Source organism: Erithacus rubecula, assembly GCF_903797595.1.
Source record: "Erithacus rubecula genome assembly, chromosome: 2".
Taxonomy (NCBI): Eukaryota; Metazoa; Chordata; class Aves; order Passeriformes; family Muscicapidae; genus Erithacus; species Erithacus rubecula.
This window is the reverse complement of record NC_136685.1, coordinates 43,750,714-43,777,253: the sequence shown is the minus strand read 5'-3', so window position 1 is coordinate 43,777,253 and position 26,540 is coordinate 43,750,714. Positions and strand designations below refer to the sequence as shown.

At 36.2% G+C, this 26,540-nt stretch overlaps 1 protein-coding gene across 6 annotated transcripts in view; it reads left to right on the top strand.

Moving 5' to 3' along the window:
- WASF1 (WASP family member 1) overlaps nt 1-26,540 on the top strand; it is an 86,827-nt gene that overhangs the window by 17,932 nt on the left and 42,355 nt on the right. The window contains exon 1 of one of the 6 annotated variants that reach the window (XM_079298725.1): nt 8,055-8,114. The exons of 4 other annotated variants lie outside the window; for them this stretch is intronic. In XM_079298725.1, the coding sequence (XP_079154851.1) occupies nt 8,095-8,114 (20 nt within the window). In that variant the 5' untranslated portion in view covers nt 8,055-8,094. Of the gene's footprint in view, nt 1-8,054; nt 8,115-26,540 lie in introns of those variants that run through there. One more of the 6 variants, XM_079298724.1, reaches the window with a different exon arrangement.

Below are 26,540 nucleotides of genomic sequence, written 5' to 3'. Positions count from 1 at the left end.
CCTGCCAGCTGTCATCTCCTTGTACTTACACTCTTTCACATGACTCACTTCTCAAGTATCTCCATGTCATTCCTTCCACTGTCATACATTGAGTTTGGGTATGAAACTTGGTTTGGATTTTGTTTGTCTGGGGTTTTGTGGGGTTTTTTTCCATGCCAAAACAGGATCAGAACTATATGTCCACCACTTCTTACAATCAGAGATAATTTAGAGATGATTCAGGAATCAAGTACTTGGAAAAGTGAGAGAAATATGGTCCTGAACATCTTGAAGGCACAGTCCCCAAAGGGCTTCCTTAGATTTATGTCTCAGAGAAGAAAGCTAAATTTCCAAACTTGTAAATTACAAAGGAAAGGAATACGCCTCTTTTAATTTTCATCTTTGCAGTGATGAGAACTTATTTCTACTGAACAGTTGTATAGTGTCGAAAATTCTGGAATTTCTTAGTAGTAGACCCAGCAGTGGTTGGTTATACAATGGTTTTAATTCAGTGTTATTCTTTTTTGGCCTTTGAGGATGTCATCCTAGTAGAGACTGTCCAGCCATATATTACTTGTTGCATCTCTTTTATAGAAAAATACTTCCTTTTTGGGGATGTGAATACCAGCAGCTTTCAGATGAGGAAAAATGAACAGATATATCAAAAACAACATTATAGTCACACTGTGAATATTTGCAATCAAACCTGCTTTATACCCATGTGTTTTAAATGTATTTGTCATCATTATTTGTTTTGATTAATATAGTTAATATTGAGATTATTTTACATAAATAATGAGATCAAACTAAACCTCTTATCATCTTAAGTATTTCTTTTGAAAATACAATTTGAACAGAGTAGAGGAATGAGGTCTGATAGATCTGTGTGTGAAGAAATTAATTTTGTTAATCTTCTGTTCATGGAAATTTTAAAAGATGCTTTCTGACAACCTAATCTAGTAGTTTATTTTTCCTTTATATTGCAGCTGAAATTAAAGTAATCCATCATAATGATGTAGATAAATAAAATATTCCTCACAAAGGTGTTACTACAGGCTAATGTTCATCAAGTAATGACACTGATAATAAAGAATAATTTGAATAATGTGTGCACAGAAAGTTACTCTGAGATAAAGAATGCAAGAGTGTTTTGCTCTCAAAAACAGACACTAAGATGTTACAAATAAAACTTTCCTGTGTTTCTGATGGTTTTGTTACTGTTTTACCAATTAATACTGCAAGATGAGGACCCAAAGTGCTTATGTTCAGTAGACATATGACAAACAGTGGTAGTAGCAAAGCAAGCCTCCTGCCCACACACCAAATGCTGTTACTTGCTTTCAATTCACATTTAGCATAGTCACTTTAAGGATGTCAAAGGAAACTGGGTGTTCCTTTCCTTCTCCAAACTCAAAGGTTATTTTCCATCTTTAACAGTACTTTATTTTTGAATATTTTCTTTTTTAGAATTGCAAGTGCATAGATATGACTGATCTCTTCGACAAGGTCAAATGCAAAGTCTTGCACCTGGGTTGGGGCATTGCCAATCCATTCAGGCTGCACAGTGATTCAATTGAGAGCAGCCCTGAGGGGAAGGGGTTGGGGTGTTGGTGGAAGAGAAGCTCAACATGACCCAGCACTGTGTGCTCACAGAGAGTCAGCTCTGTCCTGGGCTCAGCCAAAGCAGCATGGCCAAAAGGTTGAGGGAGCTGATTCTGCCTTTCTGCTCTGCTCTCCTCTCACCCACTGGAGCACTGCATCCAGCTCTGGACTTGCCCTGATGTAGGAAGGACATGGAACTGTTGGAGAAGTCCAGAGGAGGCCATGAAGCTGCTCAAAGGAGACTGGAGCACCTCTCCTATGGGACAGGCTGAGAGCTGGCACTGTTCAGTCTGGAAAAGAAAAGGTGTCAGAGAGACCTTAGAGCACCTCCCAGTACCTAAAGGGGGCTGCAGGAGAGCTGGAGAGGGATGTTTTACAAGGTGGCAGAACAAGGGGGAATGGCTTCAAACTGAAAGAGGGTGGGTAGATTAGATATTAGGAAGAAACTGGTGGTGAGGCACTGGTACAGGCTTTCTGAAGAAGATGTGTATGCCCCATCCTTGGGAGTTTTTAAAGCCAAGTAAGATGGGGATTTGAGCAGCCTGGTCTACTGGAAAGTGTCCCTTTCCCTAAAAAGGCAGGGGGGTTGAACATAGTAATCTTTAGAGATCTCTACCAACCCAAACCATTCTGCGATTCTATGAATTTATGGCGTGTGTAAAGTACACTTTGGTTTTTTTTGTTGGCAAAAAAAGATTTTTTATAATTTCACTGCACTTTTACTGGAACTCCACATTAATTTTTTTTTTCTGTGTGCTTTGTTGCAGTAGTAGCATATTAGAAACAAAAGCCTATAGTGTTGTACTTCTGGTTTCTGAGCAGGGGGTGTTTTTGATGGATACTATAATTGGTTTTGTTTGGTTGACTTTCTCAACTGGAAATGTAGCATCCACATGTGTAAAATCTCAGAATGGAGTGCTGAATCCCAAATAAACTATAGTTGATCTCAAAGAGAGACCCCACATAGAGTTACTTAGCCATCTTATGTTTGTCTTAACTGTTATTTTGCCATGAGCTGACTAATTCAGGCAAAGTTGTAATCCCTGTAGTATGATGACAATCCAAACAATAGTGACTGGAATTAGATTGTCAGACATTGCATTTCTGTATTTCATAATTTTTACTTCAGGGCAATCAAATATATATAAATATATACTCTTTGGCTCACAATGAGTACACCTGCTGAAATACAAGACTTTTGCTCAAGACTATTGCTCTGTGCCAATGCCATTATTATAACTATTTTTTCAGTCAGAAGAGCAGTGGGAGGAATAATGCATTTAAATATACCAAGTCATATTTAATTTGTTGCTTAGCAGCCAAAGCAAATTATGGAAATCTTTGAGACAGATCAAAGATTCCTGTAGTATAGAGATTTCAGATCATCTTGCCCATTTTTTGTTGTTGTTTAATACTACACCAAAGATCAGAGTTGGGGGGAAAAAGGTCTCTTTTCCTAGTTACCAATGTTCTCATTAGCAAAAATCATTTTGATGAAACCTGAAATGGCATCAGGAGAAGAGCAATAGTGACCACTGGAAAGAAAAAAAAAAAAAGAGTTGGGATAAGAGTACAGGCAAAAAGAAAAACAATTCTGCCTTTTGATATGTCACCAGATGAGCACTTCAGTTGGATACATAGATTAAAAAAATGTGACACAGTCCTGATCTGAATGTTGAGGGAATTCCCTGGATGCCAAGTTAATTTGCAAGTTTTTTCGCCGTGAAAGTTCCAGTGCATGGAAAATACACTAACTAGTCAGTGCTATTGTGAAGGTACAGGTGATTCACTTTCACATTGTGCACTGGGGAAGCTATGAGATATACTAAATCTGGTATTAATTTAGTTTTTTTGTTTATAGTTGGATATGAAATGTGATAATTTCCACAGCAAAAGCAAACAAGCTTTGAGCACATACAATTCTTTCAATTTTCTTCTGTCTCCAGTATTTTGCACAAGAAGGAATTGCTGTGAATTGATGTTTAGGGGTTGGGAATGTGGAACATAAAATATATTTAAAGATGAAAGTATTTTCAAATGCATTGAAAAGTAAGATATGTAAATATATACAAAATAAAAAGAAAAAAAGGTAGATACTTTAAATATATAGGTAAACATCAAGGTATATGCAAATAGAACCCATTTGCTCTCAATTGACTGAGGACCAGACTGAGAGGATGTTCAGATATGAGTAGTGAGAGATCATCTGAGGGTCTGGTATAGATCTATAAAAAGCCTGCCAAAGCTCATACAGTGGATTGAGAAATCCTTTTTTCCTTTTGGTTTTTTTTTTTTTTTGAGCATGAAGGAAGCAACTGCTGCAATGCATGACAGCTGGGCACTGTAATGGGAGATGTGCATGCATGTATGAATTGAAATTTTTAAGCTTAAACCATGAAAATGGACTAATTTTGGGTCAAATGTTTTGTGATAGCAAATCTGTTGCTGTTGTGAATTATTCTTCAGAGAAACTCAAAACCTTTTGAACAGAAAAATCCTTTTGGTGGGAAACCTGATGTACACTAATATTTTTGGTACCTAGCATGTAAGCATACAGTCCATTTTGTATGGTCAGCTAGGAAATAGAAGCTGAAATTCCCTGGCCATGACCACAAGTGTGATTTTTAACTTTATCTCTTTGGGTTTTTGTTTGTTTTTTCTTTTTTCTTTCATTTTTTTTTTTTTTTTAATAAAGATAATGCTTACACTTATTTTAAAGTTCCTCTTTCTGGTTTAAGTGAGTAATCCTTATGTGTGGGCAGCATCATTTTAAGGGTAGCTTTTGATGTATATCAGCAGCTGCTGCAGAGAGATACTGGATATTTATGGAAGTTGGGTTCCAGGGTTTGGGCTTTTTTGTGTATGTAAAGGAGCAGAATATTTTTTACCCTAACATAGAGAAAGAAATGTATACTTTAAAAAATAAGATAGAAAAAATGTCAACAACTTTTATATCACGAGTATTTTATAAAGAAAAACTCCAACACACTGCAACCTGAATATTTACTTTGCTGTGAAATATTTCTGCAGTTTGTATTGTAGTTTGGTGTTCTAAGAATTCTGTTTATGCAGCATGCTTTGTTTAAAGGTATTTATGTAATTCAGGGCTTAGTTTGATTTAGTAAAACGTATGAAAATCATTGGAAGTATACATTTTCATTCATAAGCAAAAACTAAAGGAATAGGGAATCTTTGTGGTCTGCTTAAAATTAACACAAAGTGAAACTTGAAATTAGAGCCAAGTCTGCAGATTCTTATGCCCTAACCTCAAAATTCTTATTTTTCATTTTTTGGCATTCAGAATTCAATTTCAAAATTTAATTTTAGACAGTTGCAAAATTGTAGCTTATAGAACAATGCTGACATAAACATCATATATCTCAAAGGATTCTTTGATACTAAACCTGAAATTTTGCAAGCTAGTTTAGTTATAATTAAGGGAAGGGGTTCTTACTGTGCTGTGTTTGTGGTGTGGTTTGGTTGGTTCTTTTTTCCTGACAGAAACAGATACTGTTTCAGAAACAGATGTATTGTAGTTTACAGTTTCAATGGAAAGAAAAAAAAAAAGAGAAAGAGACTGAAGAGCATGCAGGGAACATAATTTTGGTGTTTCACTAATGAAAGTCAAAGATGATGTTACCAGTCAGCAGTGGGCATCTAATGGACAGTTTGCTTACTGACAAAAGCCTTAAGGGAGGTAGGCTACAAATTAGGAATGAAATCACCAGAAGTGATCTCTTTCCATAAGACAGAACAGCTTTTAATTTGATTTGTATGATAAGTTCCTTTAGCTGCACAGGAGCTCTGTTTTTCTCAAAACTTACCATGAACAGGCTTTTCTCCATGTCATCCATAAGAGCCATATAACTTCAAATATAGGGGATGTTTCTCACAGACTCCTTCTTGTCATGTGCTCACTTTGAGAACATGAGATCTGTTTATTTCTGACAGAACTCTTGCTAATTGTACATGTGTGGTGCAGCAAAAGCACCAACAGATTCCTTGTGTCTGTCAGAAAGGCAGCAGCCAGAAACGGCCCCAAAGCAATTTATGTAATATGCTCCCAGTTGTAGCCATTCCTCAGAACCATCAACACTATGTTGATGTTAGGCAGCCAATCTGTTTCCATCTTCTGGAGCCTTACAGGACTCAGAGTCTGTATAAGAGTGCATCTCTTATATGGAGGGAGGGAGAGACAGTGTCAGTAAGGGGCAGACTGCAGATGCAGAGCACTTTGGTTGTCTGCAGCCCCTTTTCCCTGCCAGGTTTGAAAGTCTTGAACAGAGTGTGGAGTACCTATCAAGCACATTGGGATGGCAGTTTGCATGTGTATCTTGAATTACCTCACTCAGGAGATGGTGGTGCTCCTGTGAGGCTGAAAGCATTCTGGTGATCCTGCTTTTCTCTCAGGGTTTGAATCTAACCAGCCATGTACTATGTGGAGTTGAAAATTATTGGCAAGAACAATGTTGAATCTTATTTCCTAGCCTGCAATTTTGCAGGCAGGGCAGAGAATTAGGATTTTTGAGGGTTTTGTGTGCATGGGATGATATTTAGAAAATAAACTTGTGACGAATTGGTTTTTCTTGATTTGCATTGAAATGCATTTGAAGATTACGTAATCTTGCAGGATTGGATCATTAATCTTTATTGCTATGTTTCTTCATTTATGAGCTTGAATAGCATCTATATCCCTGAAGTAAACAGAGTGAATTTGTCTGCCTGCTTACATTTATATTCTTAGCATAATAAATTCTAAGCCAGCAGAAGATACCACAACAGTCGATGTTATTCAGAGCTGCAAAGCTGTTATTGTAGCAAATATGTGAAATTGCTTAATTTGTTCAGAGGGGATGTTGTGCTTACAGAATAGAAAAGTGAATGCATTTTGTATATTTTATGATCTCAGGTAATTTTTTTCCCTAATGCATAGTTGAAGTTTACTTGAAATTACTAAAGGTAGATTTCTTTCCTAGCTTCTTTGAGGAAATTAATTCTAACTGCTTTTCATGAATGTAAAATAAAAAATGTTGAAAGCTGTGGAATTATAAAGCATGCCCTGTACTTATTTGGTGCATGCACTATTAACAGTCATTATGCAATGAGCACTAGGTTAGTGCTGTGATGCCATTAAAAGTCTCTGAATATTGTATTAAATGACAATGTTAATTTAATTGTAATATCAATAAAATTTCTGGAAATTTGGACTCTGTGGGAGTGACAAATTTTGATGGATTTTTTCCTCCTGTAATTACCTGGATGCTTTTTAAAATGGTTTTGTTTATTTTAACATTTGGATATAGGAAGAAGTGTAATAGTCTCATTCAGGTGTTTGGAGGAGACAGAGATGTTCTGGCGTGAAAAGCCAAAAGGATTTAGAAGATTTGAGTGATTGTGACATGGGGATTGTCTCGAGGAGCTGAGGTTTAGCCTAGAGGAGAGAAGGCTCAGAGGAACCTCATCAATGTGTATAAATGCCTGATGGAAAACAGTAAAGAAGATGGAGCCAGGCTCTTCTCTGTGGTGCCCAGTGACATGACAAGAGGCAATGGGCTCAAACTGAAACACGGGAAATTCCATTTAAACTTATGAAAAAAACTTTCTCTTGGTGAGTCTGCTTATACACTGGAAAAGGTTGTTGGGACACTTCTATTGGACTTTCTATTTGTAAGATACTCAAAACACAGCTGGAAAGACCTAGAGCAACATAACTTGGTCTAGATGATCTTCAGAGATCTTTTTGACCTGCATTGATTCCATGATTTATTGGTCAGAGTTCTTCTGACTTGCTTCCTGTGAAACTGAGCTTTTAAACTTTCAAACATGTGGTCTTAGATCTTCTAGAAACATTCTAGGAGAAGTGGAGCAGCACTGGAACAGTTTGCTCAGAGAGATTGTAGTCTTCATACTTTCAGGTTTCTAGACCGTGGTGGATCAAAACCAAGGCTGTCCTGCTTTAATGCTGGCAATAATCTCCACTTGAATGGGAACTTTGCCTAGATGATCTCTGGTGGTCCCTCCAAAGAAATGCCTCAGTGATTCTGTGTCTCCCTGTGAATTTTAGATTCATGTGCTCATCAAACACGAGGTAAAATGAGTAAGGATTCTTGCTAATTGCTGTGAATGGGTTCAGAATGATGAAATGATCCAAGCAATTTAACCTCCTGTAGCTGCAGTGGTTTGAGGGGCTGTCATAATGCCTGTGGTGACATAACTCCTGTCCCTGCATTTGGAATTTCTGCAGCTGAGAATTCCTGCCAGTGTACATGTACAAAGAGCAACTTTATTGTATCAGCAGGTGGCATAACATGGAGACAGTGCAGCAAAAGAAGATTCTGGTTAAAAAGAATTTCTGAGTTTACCTGTGCTTGCAGACCAACAGTGAAAAGTCTGTGGTCAGCACATACGAAATAACATCTGGATTAGTAACTGTTTTCCATTTTTAGAACAGGTGGAAGTTTATGCAACAAAAGTACCTAAGTTCCTTTGCTCTCTCTTTTCCTCAGCAATAACATGGAGAATTTGTCATTGGGGTAAGGATCATTTACCTCTGTGCTGATCCATTTTCATGATTCTCTGCAGTGAATGGACTGTAATGAGTAATCAAATCCCTTCATGTTAGCTGCTAACTTGTTTTTGCTGTAGCTAGTGTCACATTGAATTTATAATGAGATAATGGTACAACTTCATGGCTTTTCATATCTCTAAACAGTTATAGCATGTGGGCTTCTTTGGCTTGTTTTTAATGTTGATTATCATGGAAGTTTATCCTCCCTGCTCTGTTCTGTATCTTTTCCTCCCTTAGAAATTGGGCAGGAGTGGGAGAAGGCAGGAGGAATAAGGTAACACTGAAACTTGTGTTGCAGCACATCATCTTCTGGAATGGTGGGTGGCTTCAGGTTGTGTGCATTTTAGGATTCTATGTTTTCAGAAGCAGATATAAAACCTCAAAGCTGATGAAATTATAATTACTTCACTGAGTGACCCAGTGTGTAGTTATGTACACAGTTGCACATAGGTCTAAATTCACTTGTTTTACTGTAATTAATGTATCATATTAGTGCATATGGTTTTGAAGTGAAAGACTGAAAAGCTGTGTTTCACATTTACCACTAATTATAGTTATGCCTGCTTTAGTTTCAGACAAGTACTGTCAGTGGCTTGATTGAAATCTTGAAAAGCATGGTTTGCAGATCTTGGCACGTGTTCCTCTATATGTAACATATAATTCTGTTTTCTGTATGATATGCAATAGCAGTAACAGTTGCTAAAATACATTTGAAATGTCATAAGTTATGTAGAATTCTGTCAGGTTATATAAAGTCAAGACTTGTTCTCTGCATCCCAGTAATTAAAAATATTTAAGGAATTACTCAGCTTTTTGTCTTAATAAACAAAAGAGGGATCATAAAGAATCATTCAGTGCAATAAAATGAATATATAAATAATTTTGGTAAATGCAACTTCAGGCAATTTACGTTGTGCCCATTATTTTTAATCTCATGTTTTTGATCTTAGTTGAAACAGATAGAGAACATGGGAATAAAACTGAGTGGTTTAGAAAGGTAAGATCTTCCTGTATATATACAGGAAATGTTGCCCATAGGAAAGCAACAGGTGTCTTCAAAAAAGTGGTGTGGTTTTTCTCTCTACTTTTTTGTCTTAGTTCTCATGTTGGCTGCAGAAGCTCTTATGACAGATCACAGACCTAAACCTCTTTTCTGTGTCTCTGACATTCTGTATGAAGTAATGCATTCTCTTCACCCAGCAACACATAGCTTTTTGGCATTTGGAAGAAGGAAGAGTCAAGAGATCCAAGCTGCCCAAACAGAATTGAAATGCAGAGAAGAAACAGTTACTCAAACAAAAAAAAAAAAAAAAAAAGCCAACCAAACAAAAACAAAACACAAAATTAAAAAGGAGAGAATACATGAGTAAATAAGATGAAGATGGATGGATGGATGGATGGATGGATGGATGGATGGATGGATGGATGGATGGATGGATGGATGGATGGATGGATGGATGGATGGATGGATGGATGGATGGATGGGCGGATGGGCGGGCCTTGACCCTGGCTGGATGCCAGTCACCCACCAAAGCCCCTCTCTCACTCCTCTCTGCAGCTGGACAGGGGAGAGAAAATATAACGAAGGATTCACGACTTGAGAGCTGGAAGAGATCACTCACCAAATATTGTCATGGGCAAAACAGGCTAGAGTTAGAGATATTAATTGAATTTATTATTAACAAACCCAAAACAATGGGTTATTAGGGTATGGACAAAGGGAAATTAAATAATTTTATCTTATATTGCATTTATTGTTCTCAAGAAAGATTAGCAACAGCTGTTGGAATAAAAGGAAATAACCCTCCAAAACAAACCAATAAAAAGCTCCACCAACAAATAATGCCCTTCTTTCCTTTCCATTTTCTGTCCCCACCAAAGGAGCTTCTGAAACTTCTCATTTCAATAATGGGTCACATAACTCTAAAAATGAAAAGTAAAATAAAAAGCCATCATCCCAAACTGTTGTTTAAATAGGCTGTAAATGTGTTCTCTCCCTTTTAATATCATCAAGTGAACTTACCTGCTGCTTGGAAGAGTAGTTTATGTTCTAGTAAAAGTGGTTTCACTTTCATCTTCATTAAATATAGCAATGGAGGAGTCAGAAAACTAAATAATTTTTTTAATCAGTGTTGTTTGACTTCTTTTGAAAAATCAGCAAACGAGCTGAAAACCTGAAGTGGGCAAAATGACATGTACAAGGAAACTATTGTGTTGCACAAAGCACTTCAGTTGCATTTATATGCAGTGGTAGGATTGGAAGGCAGAGGAAGAGTAGGATGTACATACTTCAGCACACAAAATGTGAATAGTTAGATGTAATTTACCTGAAATCCTGGGTGGTTTCTATATTTTTTTCTAAACAGGCACTAACACAGAAACTAAGAATTTTTATAGTGCCCCTGTACTGACTATGCTGTAGGTTTGTAAGGAGAGGTAATCTGGTGTAAAAAAGCTGAACTCCTGCCTAGTCCAAAGGCAATAGTTGTGTTTCTGATTTTTATACTCACAGAATAGTAGAAATAAAACCCATACTGTTCAGCCTGAACGAGTTATTTAATTCTAGATGAATGGCTGGATTTTTAGTTGATTGAAATTCCTTAAAGAAGCATAATGATTTGAAATACATGGATTTTGTTTTTCTTGTACAGAAGTGTTTTATTTGTGGGTTGGTTTGGCTTTCACTTTTGATTTTCAATTTACTGTGCTCAAAGGCTGGAAAAAGAAGGAGAGATGAGCAGCTGAGAGCTAAGCATAGTAGGAAGAAGATGGCATTGTTCTTTCCCTGTAATAAATACCCACAATGTGGCTGTGACCACTGGTGGAAATGATGGCATGGTTTTGTTTGATCTTGCTTCTGAGGCTTTAATAAAATTATGTGTTATGTACACTGAAATGTGCAGACTCACTGACATGTAGAGTACAGATGGCCCTTCAGTACCTCCTGAGCCCCCAGCCCTCCTGCCCCCCATGAAGTATTTTAGGGGGCTAAAAAAAGGGGATCCTGAGCTGGATATTTTGAGATCATGTGTCTGTTTTTCTGCTAAAGATCTTCAAATGTGGAAAGAAGGGTTCTGTGCAACAGTAGTGATGTTAAAAAGCTCTTTTTGGGGGAAAAAACTCCAAACAACAGAAATACAAATGAAACAAAATGAAAAAAAAAAATCCAAATAACCAACAAAACCCAGACCCCGAATGATCTCCACTTCCCCCCCAAAAATGCATGAAACAAAACAAAACCAGCTCCCAATTGACATTATGATAATTGTGATAAAATGTAGCAAAATTTCAGACTAGTCATCCTTCAGGTAGAAGGCAAAAATTATAGTGAGAACTAGTGTTACCTGGGAACTCAGGACCACTGAGTACAATCCTCCCACACCCATTTTTTTAACACCAAAACAACACCCATTGTCATTAATGTCTTGTATGTACAAAACAGAGTATTAATTTTAGGACTGATTATTTTTAAAAATTTCTTCTGTCTTTAATATGTTTGCATCCATTTGACTTTTGGTCCTCATACTACAAATTATTTTGATAGAGTTGAACTCCAAAAGCATTCTTTTTCAGATGACTTTGTAGGATTGGGATTTCCACAGGATAGGAATCTGTGAGCTCTTATTTCTCAGTGAGAGACTTATTTTTAGACATTGTCATAGAGCATGAGATTTTATTTTGATATGATATTTGGGATCTTACATCAAATAAGTTTTCTTTATATTTTAATAATACCTATGTTGGCTATCTGAAGCTTTCAGCTCTCCTTTGCTAAAAGGAGAGTCGGAGGAAAAAGGTAAATATTTTTCTATAAAGATGCCAATTATTAAGCGCTTATTTTCTGGAATGCATATTTCGTATTTTTGGATGACATAGTAAATTTGACTTATTTCATAAAGTGGGTCTTAAAAAGATGTACATTATAGATTTTTCTTTCCTGATTTTATCATGACATTATGTTAATAGAATTGAGCTGATAACCTCAATCTAAACTATTTTAAAGACTATTGCAATATTGGGTAAGTGCACTAGATAATAACTTTAAAAAGACATACAGCTTTCTTTCTTTCATTATTTGTATAGTATGTTCTATGGCAAGCTTATTATTTCAATTGATTTTTCTTTAAAGTAGCAATTTAAAAAGCTGGTTTATATCTTCTAATTCAGCTGTGACATTTGGAACTTTCTTTTTTAACAAAACCCTTGTGTATTTCCTTGGCTTTTGAAAAATGCAGTGTAACAACTTTACTTGTTTATACTCTGGCTGCTCAGCATGATAGCAGTAATCACACTAAGAATTCTGTGTATTTATAACTACAGTTCTGGTGTCTGTGCCTCTCTTAAAAATTTTGTTTAGCAGAATTGGCACCTAGGTTGTAAAGTGGTCCATTAACCTGCCCTTCAAGTTATTCTGGTAAATACTACTGTATTAGAAAAATTCTAGACAAGCATATTAGCAACAGAAGAGAGTAAGTGAAGTATGACTGATGCTGTTGCCTTCTACTGATGGGAGCAACTTTGAGAGGAAAGGAAATATTACTTTTCTCAAGTTATTCATTTCAGGAAGGCTTAAAAATGGTAGGGGTTTTTTGCTTCACAAATTCTAATCTTTGTTTGCTTTTTAGATTATATAACTACAATTCACTTCTTTAGAGTTGGCTTGTAATAATTTTTTATCTTGGTAACCCGAAGAAAGAGTAAAATGGCCTTTTGTAACTGTGAACCTTTTCCTGTTGGTGCATCTGTCTGTAGTCAACTAATTAAAGTAGGTGGTGATCTTTCTGTATCAGTGTTCAGAATCCACATTTTGAAATACAGTTTCCTGAGCTGTTTTGTTGTAGTGTTGGTTGGTGGTTTTTGATGTTAAGGAGACCACTGGCAATGGAACCAGAATCTAAAACTTCAGCTCTGTGTTGGTTTAAGTACAACTCAAGGACTGCACTTGAGAAGGTACTGCAAGGTTCAAATACCATTAATTGTGAATCCCTGTTCTTCTTCAGGTAGAAGAGTGCCATGAAATATCAAGAGAGAGATACATTGTTTGTGTTGCAAAAAATCATTATCATTGCTAGTTTACTATGTATGCTGATGTTGATATCATGTAATACCATAATAATTCTATTATTAGTTGATAGTGAGAAGTATATGATGGAGTCCAGAATTACTGCAAAACACTTTCCAAATACATATGTTGCCTAGGATTGTTGGAATGGTTTGTTTAAAAATTCTGAGCTTGTTTCAAATAAAGATAAATTAATCTAGTTTAAGATATTTTATTGTAATAAAGATAACTGTTCTTGTGTTAGGCATGAGATCATACTGTGTTCTCAGTTGTTCAAACATATGACCAAATGCTGCTTCTGCAGCCTTAAAATAAGTTCAGGCCTTGAGAACAAAAAGTTCTTTGGCAAACTGTATCCCTCAGATCTTGCTTCTAGGAGAGATTATCTTCATCGTGTCCATTGTCTTTCCTCCTCAGAGTCAGCTGGTGTTTCTTTTCCAGAACTATTTGGAAAGTTGCTCTGCAGAAAGATCCTGGCATGTTTGTGGAAAGTGTAGCTTCCTAGACAAAAGTTAACTTCATCTGTAGAAACAGCTCATCAGATGCAAACCTTTATTACTTTTTCATGAATCTTACAGATAGACAGAGGATGCTGAAGACAGATTGGTTGAAATGTTCATTGCACAGTGCTGATTTCACTGCTAATGCAGTTTAAAGTTATTAAAGAGTCTGCATTTTTAAAGTGCTTGGAAAGAACTTTCAGATTTTTTCAGGCAAGAGGATTAAGGCAGATTTATTTTCACAGGGTATGCCTGCACAAGTCACAAATCAAAAATCTTTTCTCCATGCCTTGATCTACACTTGGTTGGATTGGTTTGTTTGGTTTTTCATTTCAAATCTAGTACTACCAGTGAAAAATGGTATTAATAGATGGAGTGATAAAAGCGAATTATAGAAGTTTGTTTTTACTTCCTACCAGCAGAGTGTGTTGGCACTCACCTGTAAAAAAACCTAAATACTAACAGAACTGAAGTGAACTTTGGGAAGTAAAGTGAACAGTAGTTTATGGTTGCTTGTTTTGGGTGTGTGGTCTTGGGTTTTTTTTTTTCTTTTTTTCTTTGTCATTCAAGTGTAGACAAATCTCTGGAATTCTGGAAAAGTGTGAGTGATAGAAAACTGACCACAAGGTTGTCAAACCCATCTTGTATGTTAATGGATTCAATTCACAAGCATATCCCTGTGTTGTGACAGGCAGTCTGTCTTTCAGCTGGTTTTTCTTGTGTGTGTGTCTGTGTGTGTACACTTGCATTTCTATGAGTATATTTATTCAGTGTTGTAGGACTGGAGAATGTCCTATAGCTGTAACAATACAGCTTTTGTTATCCTGCACTGTTTTGTTTTCATAAGCTTTAAAAATTCATTTATGGTGAAAATTTTTGCCTGTGATAGTAATCTCCATATGTTTCTCTTCATGAAGAGAAAGAGAGGTGGTAGAAATCTCCTTATAAACAATTCTGCATGTGTACAACCTTGACAAGGTAGAAGTAAGCACAGAAATTGTCAGAAGTCTTGAAATGGTATGATTTTGTTGAGATATGCCTTGCTGTGGGATAATCCACTAGGGCAGGGGAGATTAGAGAGTAAGTGTATTAAAAATAAATGGAACTTAACATTTTAGAGACCGATTGAGCATGAGTATATGATGTTCATCATATGTTAAAAAAGTATTTAAGAAAGTATGGTGCTAAAGAAATTATTATTGACATTTCCTATCATCACTGCATTACACATAAAATTAATTATCATGATAAATGATAGATAGTTTTTGGGGTGATAGATTTCTGTTTTATACTGGAAATGTTTTCTGGACTAAAAAATATCTTTCCACAAACCACATTGATTTTCTGGTTGTTAATATAGAGTAGCATTAATGTTACATTAAAAAAATCACTAATGTTAGGAAAAATGCATGTAAAATATCCAACTTAATTAAATTAACAGAACCAAAGGGTGAATTTCCAGAAAAACAGATATGTGAATTGCTGCTTTAGAGCTGTGCAGAGCCAAGCCAAAATGGAGGAAAAAAAGCTCATACTCTGCCTATGGGGCTGGGTATGAGTAAGAACAGGGAAGGCATGTATTCTGCACAGCTTTTCTACTCTGAAACACCTTCTCAGCTTTGACTTTGCGTGGGAGTCAGATTGTCAAAGTCAAGAGAGTGATCTGAACAACTGAAAAATCTAATTAGCTGCCACTAGTGTCTGAAAGTTTCTCGTAAAAACTTCCATAATCTTTGAAAACTGTGCCAATTCCAGGCCTGGAGATAGAACCATTGTCATGCTTAGGTGTCCAGCTTCCAGCAGTGGCTATTTAGAAATCATGGCTGGACATCTGTGCTACTTCACTTTCCAGGAATATAAACCAGGAGGAATTAAGTGAGCACATTTGATGCAAGGTAGGGTGTTAAACCCAAACCACAGCTCTCTTTCTTTGCCAAATTTCACAAGCAATGCCTTTATCCAGGTGCTTTAGATGTTCTAGAAAAAAGGATCTCCTGGAAGGATGGATCTGAGTAGATGGGGATTTCTGATTAGTGAATATTTGTTTCCTGGTAGTGCATCAGTGCTTAGATGTTATGTGAGATTTGGGCAATAGCATCAGTTAATCCAATTGTCTGAACAAAGGCAATGTGCCTGAAAAAACTAAATGTTGAAAATGTTCAACATAATTTGAGGTGCTTACTTCCAGTATAGCTTGGGCATCTAAAAAGATAAAAGAAGTGCAATTTCAGAAACACATTTTTCTTGCACATTTAATTTTGAAGGTATTTCCTTCCTTACTGAGTGTTGAGAATACTGTTTTTCTGTGCCTAAAGCTGCACATACAGTGTCTAGACAATTAAGGTACCTTCTGGAGCCTGTGAGTTCCATCTCTAGAACCAGCTAGCTATTTTCTAGTGCTGTGTCCTTTACTACAGGCCTTTTTATGTATATGATTCTTGGATACACTTTAACAAGAGCAGTTAAAACCTGGTACATTTAATTCAGTGAGATACTAAAGGCACATTTGTTATTTTTGATAGTTCTGTTGAGAATAAAATATTCTTTTTGCCAGTTATATAAAAAATTCATGTAAATATTCTGAAAGCTGTCCTATCTTTGATTCCTAATGAGTGTATCTTTAATGGAAAAAAAAAAACCACAAGCAAAGAAAAAAAAACCTTTTAAAAGGTTTTCAGTACACAGTATATTACAGTGTGGGCAGTGCATGTGTAAAGAAAACTTTCCAGGTGCAATTTGCATGCATAGTCATAGGGAACAGTGTTGCTTCTCACATTGCTGTTAATGATATTCATTAATCTGTAAAATTACTCCATTATCCATCAAAACTCCTCTTGTAACTTCTTGTCAAATATCTACCTAAACAGGTATTAGCAATACTAATTCTAAGATTTGTGCCTCTGTTTTTCTGTATTATTTTCCTGTCTCCTGTTGTAAGTGTCTTGGAGATACCAGTCTTAATCAGGAGACAGAAGGTGGGAAGTTGTTGATGTTCTCACCTGTAGATGAGAAATTGAAAAGCTTCATTAAATGGTGAAAGATTGAAGACTAATTTGATTAGGGTGAAATGTAACAGAAAGTGTAAATGTCAAAAGAAGCATTTTTTCGTTTATCTGTAGAAGAGTGCATGAGAAAACTTGAGAAGCCCTGACTGACCTAGACAATAATTGACAAGCAAAAATGAATCTCTGTAATAGGCAAATTTGTCGTTGGTCTGTATCAGATGAAGTATTTCTGAAATAGCTAGAAATAAAATAGTGCCATTTTGCAAAACAGTGGAAAGATCTAATGTAAAATTTTGTATTCAAAAATTATGCATTATAATATTATTTATTATATTATCACTATATATATTATTGTACATTTTTGATTATATGAATGTAACACATTCATATAAAGAGTAGGATACTGGTTTATTTGGTGTACACAAGTTTAGAGGAGTTGTGACACAGAGGGTAAACACTGGAGGAAGAAGAGTTACTTAAGATAAATTATGGTTTTGGCAAAAGAACAAGTATCCATAAGAGTGCACATGACTCCACTTAAGCTGGAAACTGTAGGGAGTGTTTAACCATACAGAGTTTTGTAGTTCTGAAATAGTTTTCCATTTATGTTTTCTTGCCCTGCAGTAGATAGCAACTGGTATTTGATTGAAGAAGAATCATATGACAGGATTGACCATATAGGACTTTCTTGCCTAAGTCTGTCTCTGTGTTGCTGGCTGAGCAATGCAGAGCAAGAAACACAGGAAAATACTTAAAATTCGAAGAAATTAATCGTTCAAGTTTATACATAAACTATTTACTGTAGGAGCCATCATGCCTAGATTTCATAGATTCAATGACTAAGTTGCAAGAAGGGTTTAAACTTTTCGAGAAGGAGCCTCTGCCTGAGTATGAGTTGAAGAACAGTGGAATGCACTTTGAGTGCTTATCTTTTAAATACTTAAGCTACTGCAAAGTTATTAGCTGTGATTGTACTCCCTTCCTTCAGCCTTTGTAATGTGATTGTGTGTTAGTATGCAGGAAAATTGCCTCCAAATATCTAACCAGAAAAATATTTCTGCACCAATCTATCTTGCTCAATATTCCTACTCCAACAGTTGCCACCAGCAGATGCTTGGAGAAGAATAAGAATAGGATTAGCCCATATGATAATTCCTAATATTCTTTCAGCTTCTGAGTATTTTCATCTTGAAGCTTTTGTAAACTCTTGGGAATAAGTGTGTTTAGTGAACTCTCATAGGTGCTTGTCTGTTCTTACCCTGACTTCATCACATGAACTTGCATTCAGTGTCTCCTGCACAAAGTCCATGGTGCTGCTACTCGTTGTTTGAAGTCCAGCCATGTTTGCTTTGAACCTGGCTACTCTTACCTTTTTGAGCTATTCATTTGTTCACTTTTTTGGAAGAAAACATGAATACCTAATCTTTATGTAAGATGATTCCACTAAAGATTTTGAAGGTGTCTGTTACAGTAGCTCCCAAACTCACATTTTTTGTACATAGAAGCATTCCATGCATTTGAGCTTTCCAGGTATGGAGACAGTTCATACCATAGATCCTCTTGCCTCTTGGAACCTTTTCCACTCTCGATTGAGAGAAGCAGACAGAAGCTTCATTCAATATTTAAAGTGTGGAACAAGTGTAATTTTATAGAATTATATAGAATATTTTTTTTCTGCTTGATACTCTTTTTCTTTCTTAATATTCCCTAATTTTCATAATGCTTCTTGAATTTTATAATTTACTTTTTTAGTATGGCCAAGCACCAAACTGATGCTTTCATGTAATTATCTCTTCTGCTCTTTAGTGTTACTACTCAGAGCTTCTTGTTTTATATATGAAGCCAGGATTAGTTTTCCATACATGTATCATTTTACCTGAATCTAAATTGGATTTCACCAGCTGTTTTATTGCCTGGTCCCTCAGACTGATCAGCATTTTTGCTGGTCTTTAAGGCACTCCTCTTTACTACCTTGTAGTATATACCATGAGTAGATTTTCTCACCTCACTGAAGAGCTGCCATTCCTTTCTCCTTCTCCCTTGCCATGTTACTTATGAATGTGTTAAAAAGGACAGTTCCCAGTACAGTCCCCTGTCCAAGTGACTTCCCTCTGTTGTGAGAGCTGAGTCTGAACTCTGATCTTCTGATTCCTCTATTTTAATCAGTTATTTTTCCACAACCTTTGCTTTTATGTCTCAGCAGCTTACTTAGCTGAAAAAGCTCTAGTGAGGAATTTTGTTTACAGCCTTTTTTGAAAGGGGAGTAGGCTGCATGAGCTGGATCACCCTTGTGCATGAGTGTAACTCCTGCAAAGAATTTCAGCTCTTGTGAGATTTGTCTTTACAAAAGCTGTATTGGCTCCTCACTGATGGATTGTATTTAATAAAATGTTCACTAATTCTGTTATTTATGATACATTCTATTATCAAATCTCATGCTTGCCTAAATGTACTCCCCAGAATTTCCTTGTTACTCAAGATTGGACCCGAATTTGTCAGTGTTTAGGTACCAAAGAAGCTGTAGCAAGTTGTTGGCAGTTCCATCCTGTATTTCATTAGAACCCTTGCATGGATACCATGGAGCCTGGGTGATGTGTTAATTTGTGTTTGTACCATAGCTTGTTCCATAGCTACTTTCACTTCAAACCTCTGCTTATTGATGTAATGATTTAGTTAATGTTTTAGTTATTTCAGCAGTTTACCTGCACCAGCATTTGCTTTATTAATTATGTTCTCTGGCACTGCACTTCTGATATGATATCCTTCAGTAGTCTCTATTTCTGTCTAGAACAATTAAGTTGTTTTAAGAGCCCCTGCTGGTTTTTTGACAGCCATCCTTATTTTCACATAACTTTCACTTTCTGAAAGCATTACTTCAGGAAGTAACTTTTCTGTTCCCAGGAGTCAGTTCAATATTTTTATTGAAGATCTGCCCAAGGCTCTCTCAAGTGAGTTGCAGATGACACCAACTTGGGCACAAGTGTTGATCTGCTGAAGGGCAGGAAGGCTCTGCAGCAGGATCTGGACAAGCTGGATGGAGCAGCAGGATCCGGACAAGCTGGATGGAGCAGTAGGATCTGGACAAGGTGGATGGAACGACAGCATCTGGACAAGGTGGATGGAGCAGCAGGATCTGGACAAGCTGGATGTAGAGGCTGAGGCCAATTGTACAAGCTTCAACAAGGTGAAGTGCTGACTCCTGCCCTTGGGTCACAGCACTGCAGGCTGGGGCAGCGTGGCTGGAAAGCTGCCCAGTGGAAGAGGACTAGGGGTGCTGGTCAGCAGGGGCTGAACATGAGCCAGCTGTGCCCAGATGGCCACTCTGGCCTGTGTCAGAAACAGCGTGGCCAGCAGGGCCAGGACAGTGGTTGTCTGCCTGTATTCAGCACTGGTGAGGTCACATGCCAATGGTTGCTTGTTTTGTCATGCTAACCATGAAACAACCTCTGATCTGAAAGACCTAAAAAATATAATATTTGTTTTGTTTTTTTCCATCTACATAATTGTTTAATGCAATTGAATGCTCTGCTGTTGATATATCTCTGATGTCTGTTAGCATGTGATGCTTCTGTTAGAATTGGTGTCACTACCATGGTTGGCAGGTAGCAATATGCAACAAAACCTTTTATTCCTGTCTAAAATGTCAGTTCAGCTTGTTTGCTAGTCACTGAAATGCTAATTTGATACTTAGATTTGATTTCAAACTCTCTATTGCATAGTTCTGTTAACTTTGTATATTTTTTGTGTTTCCAGTCTTTCTTCCACAAAGTTTCCAAAATGCCTGGTATATTAATGTTTTTATTTAGGACAAGAAATTGATATAAAATGGTCCGTTGAATTTTCAATTCTTATTCTAATGTTGCAAGTATAAATAATGTGTTCTGAATTATTAATGCATACATAAATATTGAAACATAGGCATTAATTATTTGATAAAATTAAGCATTTTAAAACATTACATTTTAAAATGTAATTGTATATAAAATGAAAGTTACAAAATAAAAAAATGGCAAGGAGAAGTACAAAATTATATGTCTTCAGTGCTATGCACTGGAAGTATGAGCTGTATAGTACATGCAGCTAATGAAGAAACACTGGTAATGTAGAAATATGCAAATGTGTACTTTTTCCAGCTCTTCTGTTGAAAGCCCAGAATAGTAAAATAGAACAAATAGCTGAACAGATTAGCTAGAATAGTAACATTAGAATAATATACTTGACAGAATGTTTTTGTTTTAAATGCAAATCCCTGTCCTTATAAGGGGAAAATAATTTTTTGTTCAAAAAAAGGAAATGGCATTTTACCTTAATTAGGGAAAAAAAACCAAAAAACCAACCCAGTCACATAATAAGCATTTCCTCCTTCTGGTCTCCAGTATTGAGTCCAGTGCCAGTAGGTCAGGATTCCATAGTTATTTAAGATTTGACCTCTAAAACTAAATGAGATTTTCAGGGCAGGAGCTGTGTAATTCCCCATCTAGCTCTAAATAGCATCTCAACATGATACTGCAGTAAAAATAATAATAAACAGAAAAAGAGGACCTTCAAAATTTTCAACATTCCTTCTGTACTCTTTGTTCTGTGTGCTTTACTAGGAGAACCTACTCAAATAATTTAGCCTTCTTTGGATTAATTTTATCCAATTTTAACACCCTGAACATTTTAGAATTATCCTAGAAGGATTTGTGGAGTGTGGTCTCTACCTATACAGACTTAGCACTTGGTGTTTTGAAGCAGTTAACCCATGCATGAACTAGGGATGCCTTGTGAAAGTTCTTTAATCCATGCCTCAGAAGACTTTTCAGCTGATCTGTGGAATTTACTGAATACTTAAGATTAACCATCCTCATTTCAATGAACAAGCTCCAGGAAGCTTGTAGTTTAAATAATGAGAATAACATAAGTACTCTGTGTTCCCTCCCCCACCCACTAAATTCTCTATTTGAAATTCAGCCAGCTCTTCGGAGCTCTATGATAAAGTCCTCCCCTTTCCTTTATACTTTTGCATTGTCACTTTCTAATTGTCTTATTTTATGCATAGTTCCATTAATGCATGAGGAAATTGATAGTACAGAGGAGCAAGCAGTAACTTCATGCTTAATTTGTACAGCATTTCTAAAGAGTGTTCTTTAATACTAAAAGAAGTATCAGGATTTCTTTAACACATAGTATGCACCAAGCCAAAGATGATAATTAAAACTTGTTAAATACTGAATATAATGTTAACTTCCTCTTTTCAATAGGAAAATGTAAATGAATAATCCAATGGCATTACCAATTAAGAATTTAATTTCTGTGTGTACAATATTGGTAACAATTGGAATTTGCCTCACAGGTAGTAGACATTTACTGTCAGCTCAGTACATCAGCAGACACCACTGATAACTTAAGATAAATTTACCAGAGCTTGTGTGATTGGAGCTTTGAGTCAGGCACAAAACCAAGGCACATTTTTCTGGGGGTTAGATTGTTTCCCTAGATGAGCTATTTTTGTTGTGTTAGCTCTCCCCCTGCCCCCCACCACACCTCCATCTTTTCTCCTTTGTTTTCCCAGTATTTTTTATTTGTGGCAATAATATTTTTTCACAGGTATAGTGAAATATACTTGTTCTTAAGAACAACTTTCTTTGGGAAAGTTTGCCAGACTTCTGAAGACACCTGTAGATGTTTCTAAGGGCAGGTTAGCTGAGCACTTGCCATAATCACTTGAGCATAATTGATTCTCCCTTGGAGTGGAAGAATGGATTGTAGGTGACCTGAAACTTTCCCTCACTTATAATCAGATCTATGATTCTTTAAGTCTTTTAAAACTCTCACAGGATCACTCATGATTTGCTCATTGTGGGTTCTTGCTGTTTTCAGTCTCCTGAGCATCTGGATGTGTTCAGCACAGAGACAGATGGTGTTGAGTGACCTCTGCAGGGTAGCAGGCTGAAGGGAGGAGTAGCAGAAGTTGCCTTTGCTGCTGCCTCTTTTCTCCTCAGAAAGTCTGGGGGGTTTAGGAAAGCAAACAGGGATTCAAAATGTGCTCTGTTGAACATAGCTGATTAAAGAATTCCACTGTCTCTCCAAAGCGACTCAAACCAGCAAGAAATTCGGCCAGCTGTCCCCTAGGCAATTCTTCTTTGAGAAGTCCTGCCAGAGCTCCTTGTGGGCTTTTTGCACAGAAGTGCAAAATGGAGTGACTTTGTCTTGCAGGAAATGTCAGGGCTTCCTGAAGTGAAGGTGGAGTCTGTGGGCAAGAGTGCTTTCCTGCTGAGGAACTCAGCCTGTGGAGCCATTTCAGCAGGCTTCATGCCCTTTGTAGTGCCTGATGTCCAGGGCTGCCCACCATCACATGTTCAGTGCTATTTCAGTGATCCTGACCAGAAGCTGAAAGGAGATTTTTTTTAGAATTGGTGTTCTCATCTGCAGTTATTTTTAGAAAAACAGGCAACCTTCAGGAAAGTTGGAAGTAGCAGTGAAGAAACTGAGGCCTCTTGAGGATGAAAAATATCAGTCTCATGATGCAGACTTCTGGGAAGTGTGGGAACTTTTTTTCTACTCATTCAATACTGGCTATTAGAAATTTCTAAAAAAGCATGATGTTTATTGAAAACTATTTAAATGAAACATTCTCAGCAAAGTACCTTCACAGTGAAATTACCTACTTTTGTAGTAAGAAAAGCCTATTCCTAAAGTTTTTTGGTTTTTTTTTCTAGTTTAACTTACTGTTGTTATGTTGACTAGGTCTACAAGGAACAGGAATCTCCTCATCCTCAACAGTTTTCCTCCAAGTGTTGCATAATCACTTGGTTATTATGTTTAATTAGGTGACAAGATGCTACTCTTTGTTCAATAAGAGTATTGTTTTTGAGTGATATCAGTAGTGAGGAATAATTATGGCTAGGTAAATTTGCAGTCTTCATTAGGAATGACTACATGACTACAAGGGCTGGACAATTACTTTAATCCTTTTTATTTATGAACAAGGTTGTCCAAATATTTATTCAGTGATAATGCATAAGTCTAAAGTCTTTTACAATGGCACAGTTTGTTCCTTTTTTCTTCCTGTTCTCTTATATTAGCAAAATATTATCCCTGTAGTGATACCTGATATAAAGTAGATATTGGCTTTAGACTGTGATGTAACTTAAATTGTAAACCAGAGGAGTTGTCTTCTTTCTATGTTTTTTTTTTTTGTTGTTTGTTTTTTCTTGTGGGGTTGTGTTTTTGGTTTTGTTTTTTTTTTAGTTGGTTGGTTGGTTTTTTTGTTGGTTTGGGAGTTTTCTGTTGGGTTTTTTTTGTTAGTTTCTTTCTGATTAGTTCTTTAGTGGAAAGTAGGTTCAGGGTATGATCGAGATATAAATTTTGAAACCTCCTTTCTTGTTGCTTTAATACTCAGATAACTGTGCTGCTCCCTCCCCCTGGCTCCTGTATATTGGAATGATCATCTCAACACTCATAGAATAACTCCAGCATGTAGGAGTTGCCATGCAAGATCAATCTTAGTTCATCTAAACATGTACATGGCAATGATCATCTGAGTTCTTGTGGAACTCCCAGCATGTAGGAGTTGCCATGTGAGTTAAATATAAATTATCAACTCTGGTAATTTTGTTAGCCTTTTTAATCTGGGCTCAGCAATGAGTTCTGGTAGTATTTTTCACCACAGGAGAATCTAGGTCCTTGGGAAAACTGCCAAACTGAGGTTATGGGTTATAAAAACAGATAAAGTTGCTGTGGTTTTTCAGAAGTGTGCAGAAATTGTATTATGCCAATCCAATTTAGGTTTTCTTTTTTAAACCTTGTCTTTGGGACCTTTTATTGCATCCATATATAAATATAAAACTGTGTTATCTTAGTGAATAAACATCAGCATCGGTTTTCTCACCAGTGTGGTATTCTCTCCTGCTTGCTGATGCAGAGCATCTCCAGACTATTAGCAGGAACTCATTATCTACTCTATTATGTGCATAGACATGTCTCTTGTAGCATTGATCTGCAAGTAATATAAATGACATTTGGTGGCTGCTTTAGCTTTTACTTGTTTCATTCAGAAGCATTAATTTATTTCAGATTTTTTTTTTCTTTTTTTTTTAGCAAAATTTTACTTTCCTACTTTGTATTTTCTGGTCTTTTGATAAAGGTTTTGATTGCAGAATAGCCAGGAATAACCAAGTAGACTATTATTATTTGATTGGATCTGTCATTGTGCTATATAGCGAAAGGCAAGAATTTTATTTACAATTTTTTATTTATATCATTTATTGGGAAAAATAGAAATTTAGATCTTTTTATTATTTAAAATTTGTTGTTAAGAATTTCAGTGGTATAAAAATATTCTGTACTATCATTGAAATCAGGATTTTGCTACATAGAAATATTTTCTTATTAATTAATTTTGCTAGTTTTACTTATAAAAATACTATCTGAATTTGTTAGGTGAATATTCCCATGAAGATTTGTTTGAATCATAGAATAATTTTAATCCAAAATACTTTTAAGATCATGGAATCCAATCAGTAGCCTTACAGTGCCAAGGCCATCACTAAACCATGTCCCCAAGTGCCACATCTGCATGTCTTTTGAACACCTCCAAGCCTATATCCTGTTCCCATACACTAGTGACTCAGCTATTCTGTGCCATGTAACAGCCCATCCTTATGCTGAATCCCATGTTTAATTCCACATCCATTCTTTTGCTGGGATGTCTTCAAATTGTGTGGGTTCCTGACTGGTGTTTCAATGTACTAATTCCAGACTCCTGGACAGTTTTCTTATCTGTAAGTTAATGAAGTAACCTGAATCAATATCCAAAGAACACCTCCTGACCTGAAACATAGTTCACATTTTAATAAAAATGTTCTGAACTTCCTTGACTACACAACTTGTCTTCCCTCAGAGAGGCATACTGTTTCTTGGTTTTAATGAACATAAATTCACTTATAATATGTTTTGGTTATGTAAAATAGGAAAGGTAATAAAGCATCAAACTACGGTTGGAGAGACAGGATTTTTAAAGCGAACTGGTAAGTGAAGAACACTTCTAAAATGGGGAAAAATTAATATTAATTATTAATCTAGAATGGAATTGGCATATTGTGAATTGTACTTAATTTAATATTAGTGTCAAGGTTGTAACAAGATGTAAGGTGGAGCTTTGATTAGTTTAGTTAGCATTGTCTTTTGCATTACATAGGATTAGATTTGTGGTTTAAGCATGACATATCCTACCCAAAATATACACATTACTAATAGTTACATCTGTTTATTTTCCAAGCCTGCTTATGTTGTTTATAAATATATTAAGTTCCTCCCTGCCTAATTGAGACATTTAATTTAAGTCAGCCACACATGCTTAGAAGTGCTTAATTTATCTAGGTATGTGGGTAGCTTCCTGAATTCTTTTATTCCCAGGAGAAGCTTGAAAAGTTAGGGATTTGGTCTATGACTGATTTCATTTCATCTGAGAGTGGTCATTACTGTCTCTGACTGATAGAACATTTGTTTGGTTATGCTGTGTTAGAGCACTGAAAAATATGGGTACAGCACTCAAGACAGATGATTTAAACCTATATCTTCCCCTTTCTAGGGAAGAAAGATCTGAGTTATAGAGGAAAAATGGAAAAATGCTTTTCAAGTGACCAGGACATCAAACTGTAAGGGCATGTATCTAATGTTCTGGTCAATTAATCTGAAACTGGTTTTACCTAATGACAATATATAAATAAATAAATAAGTTTTAAATACATAATTATTTTCTGGTATTAAGATCTGGAAGCTAAGTTCTACCACTTGCAGCTAATATCCCAGTTTCTAGATAAGATTTTACTTCCTTGTTT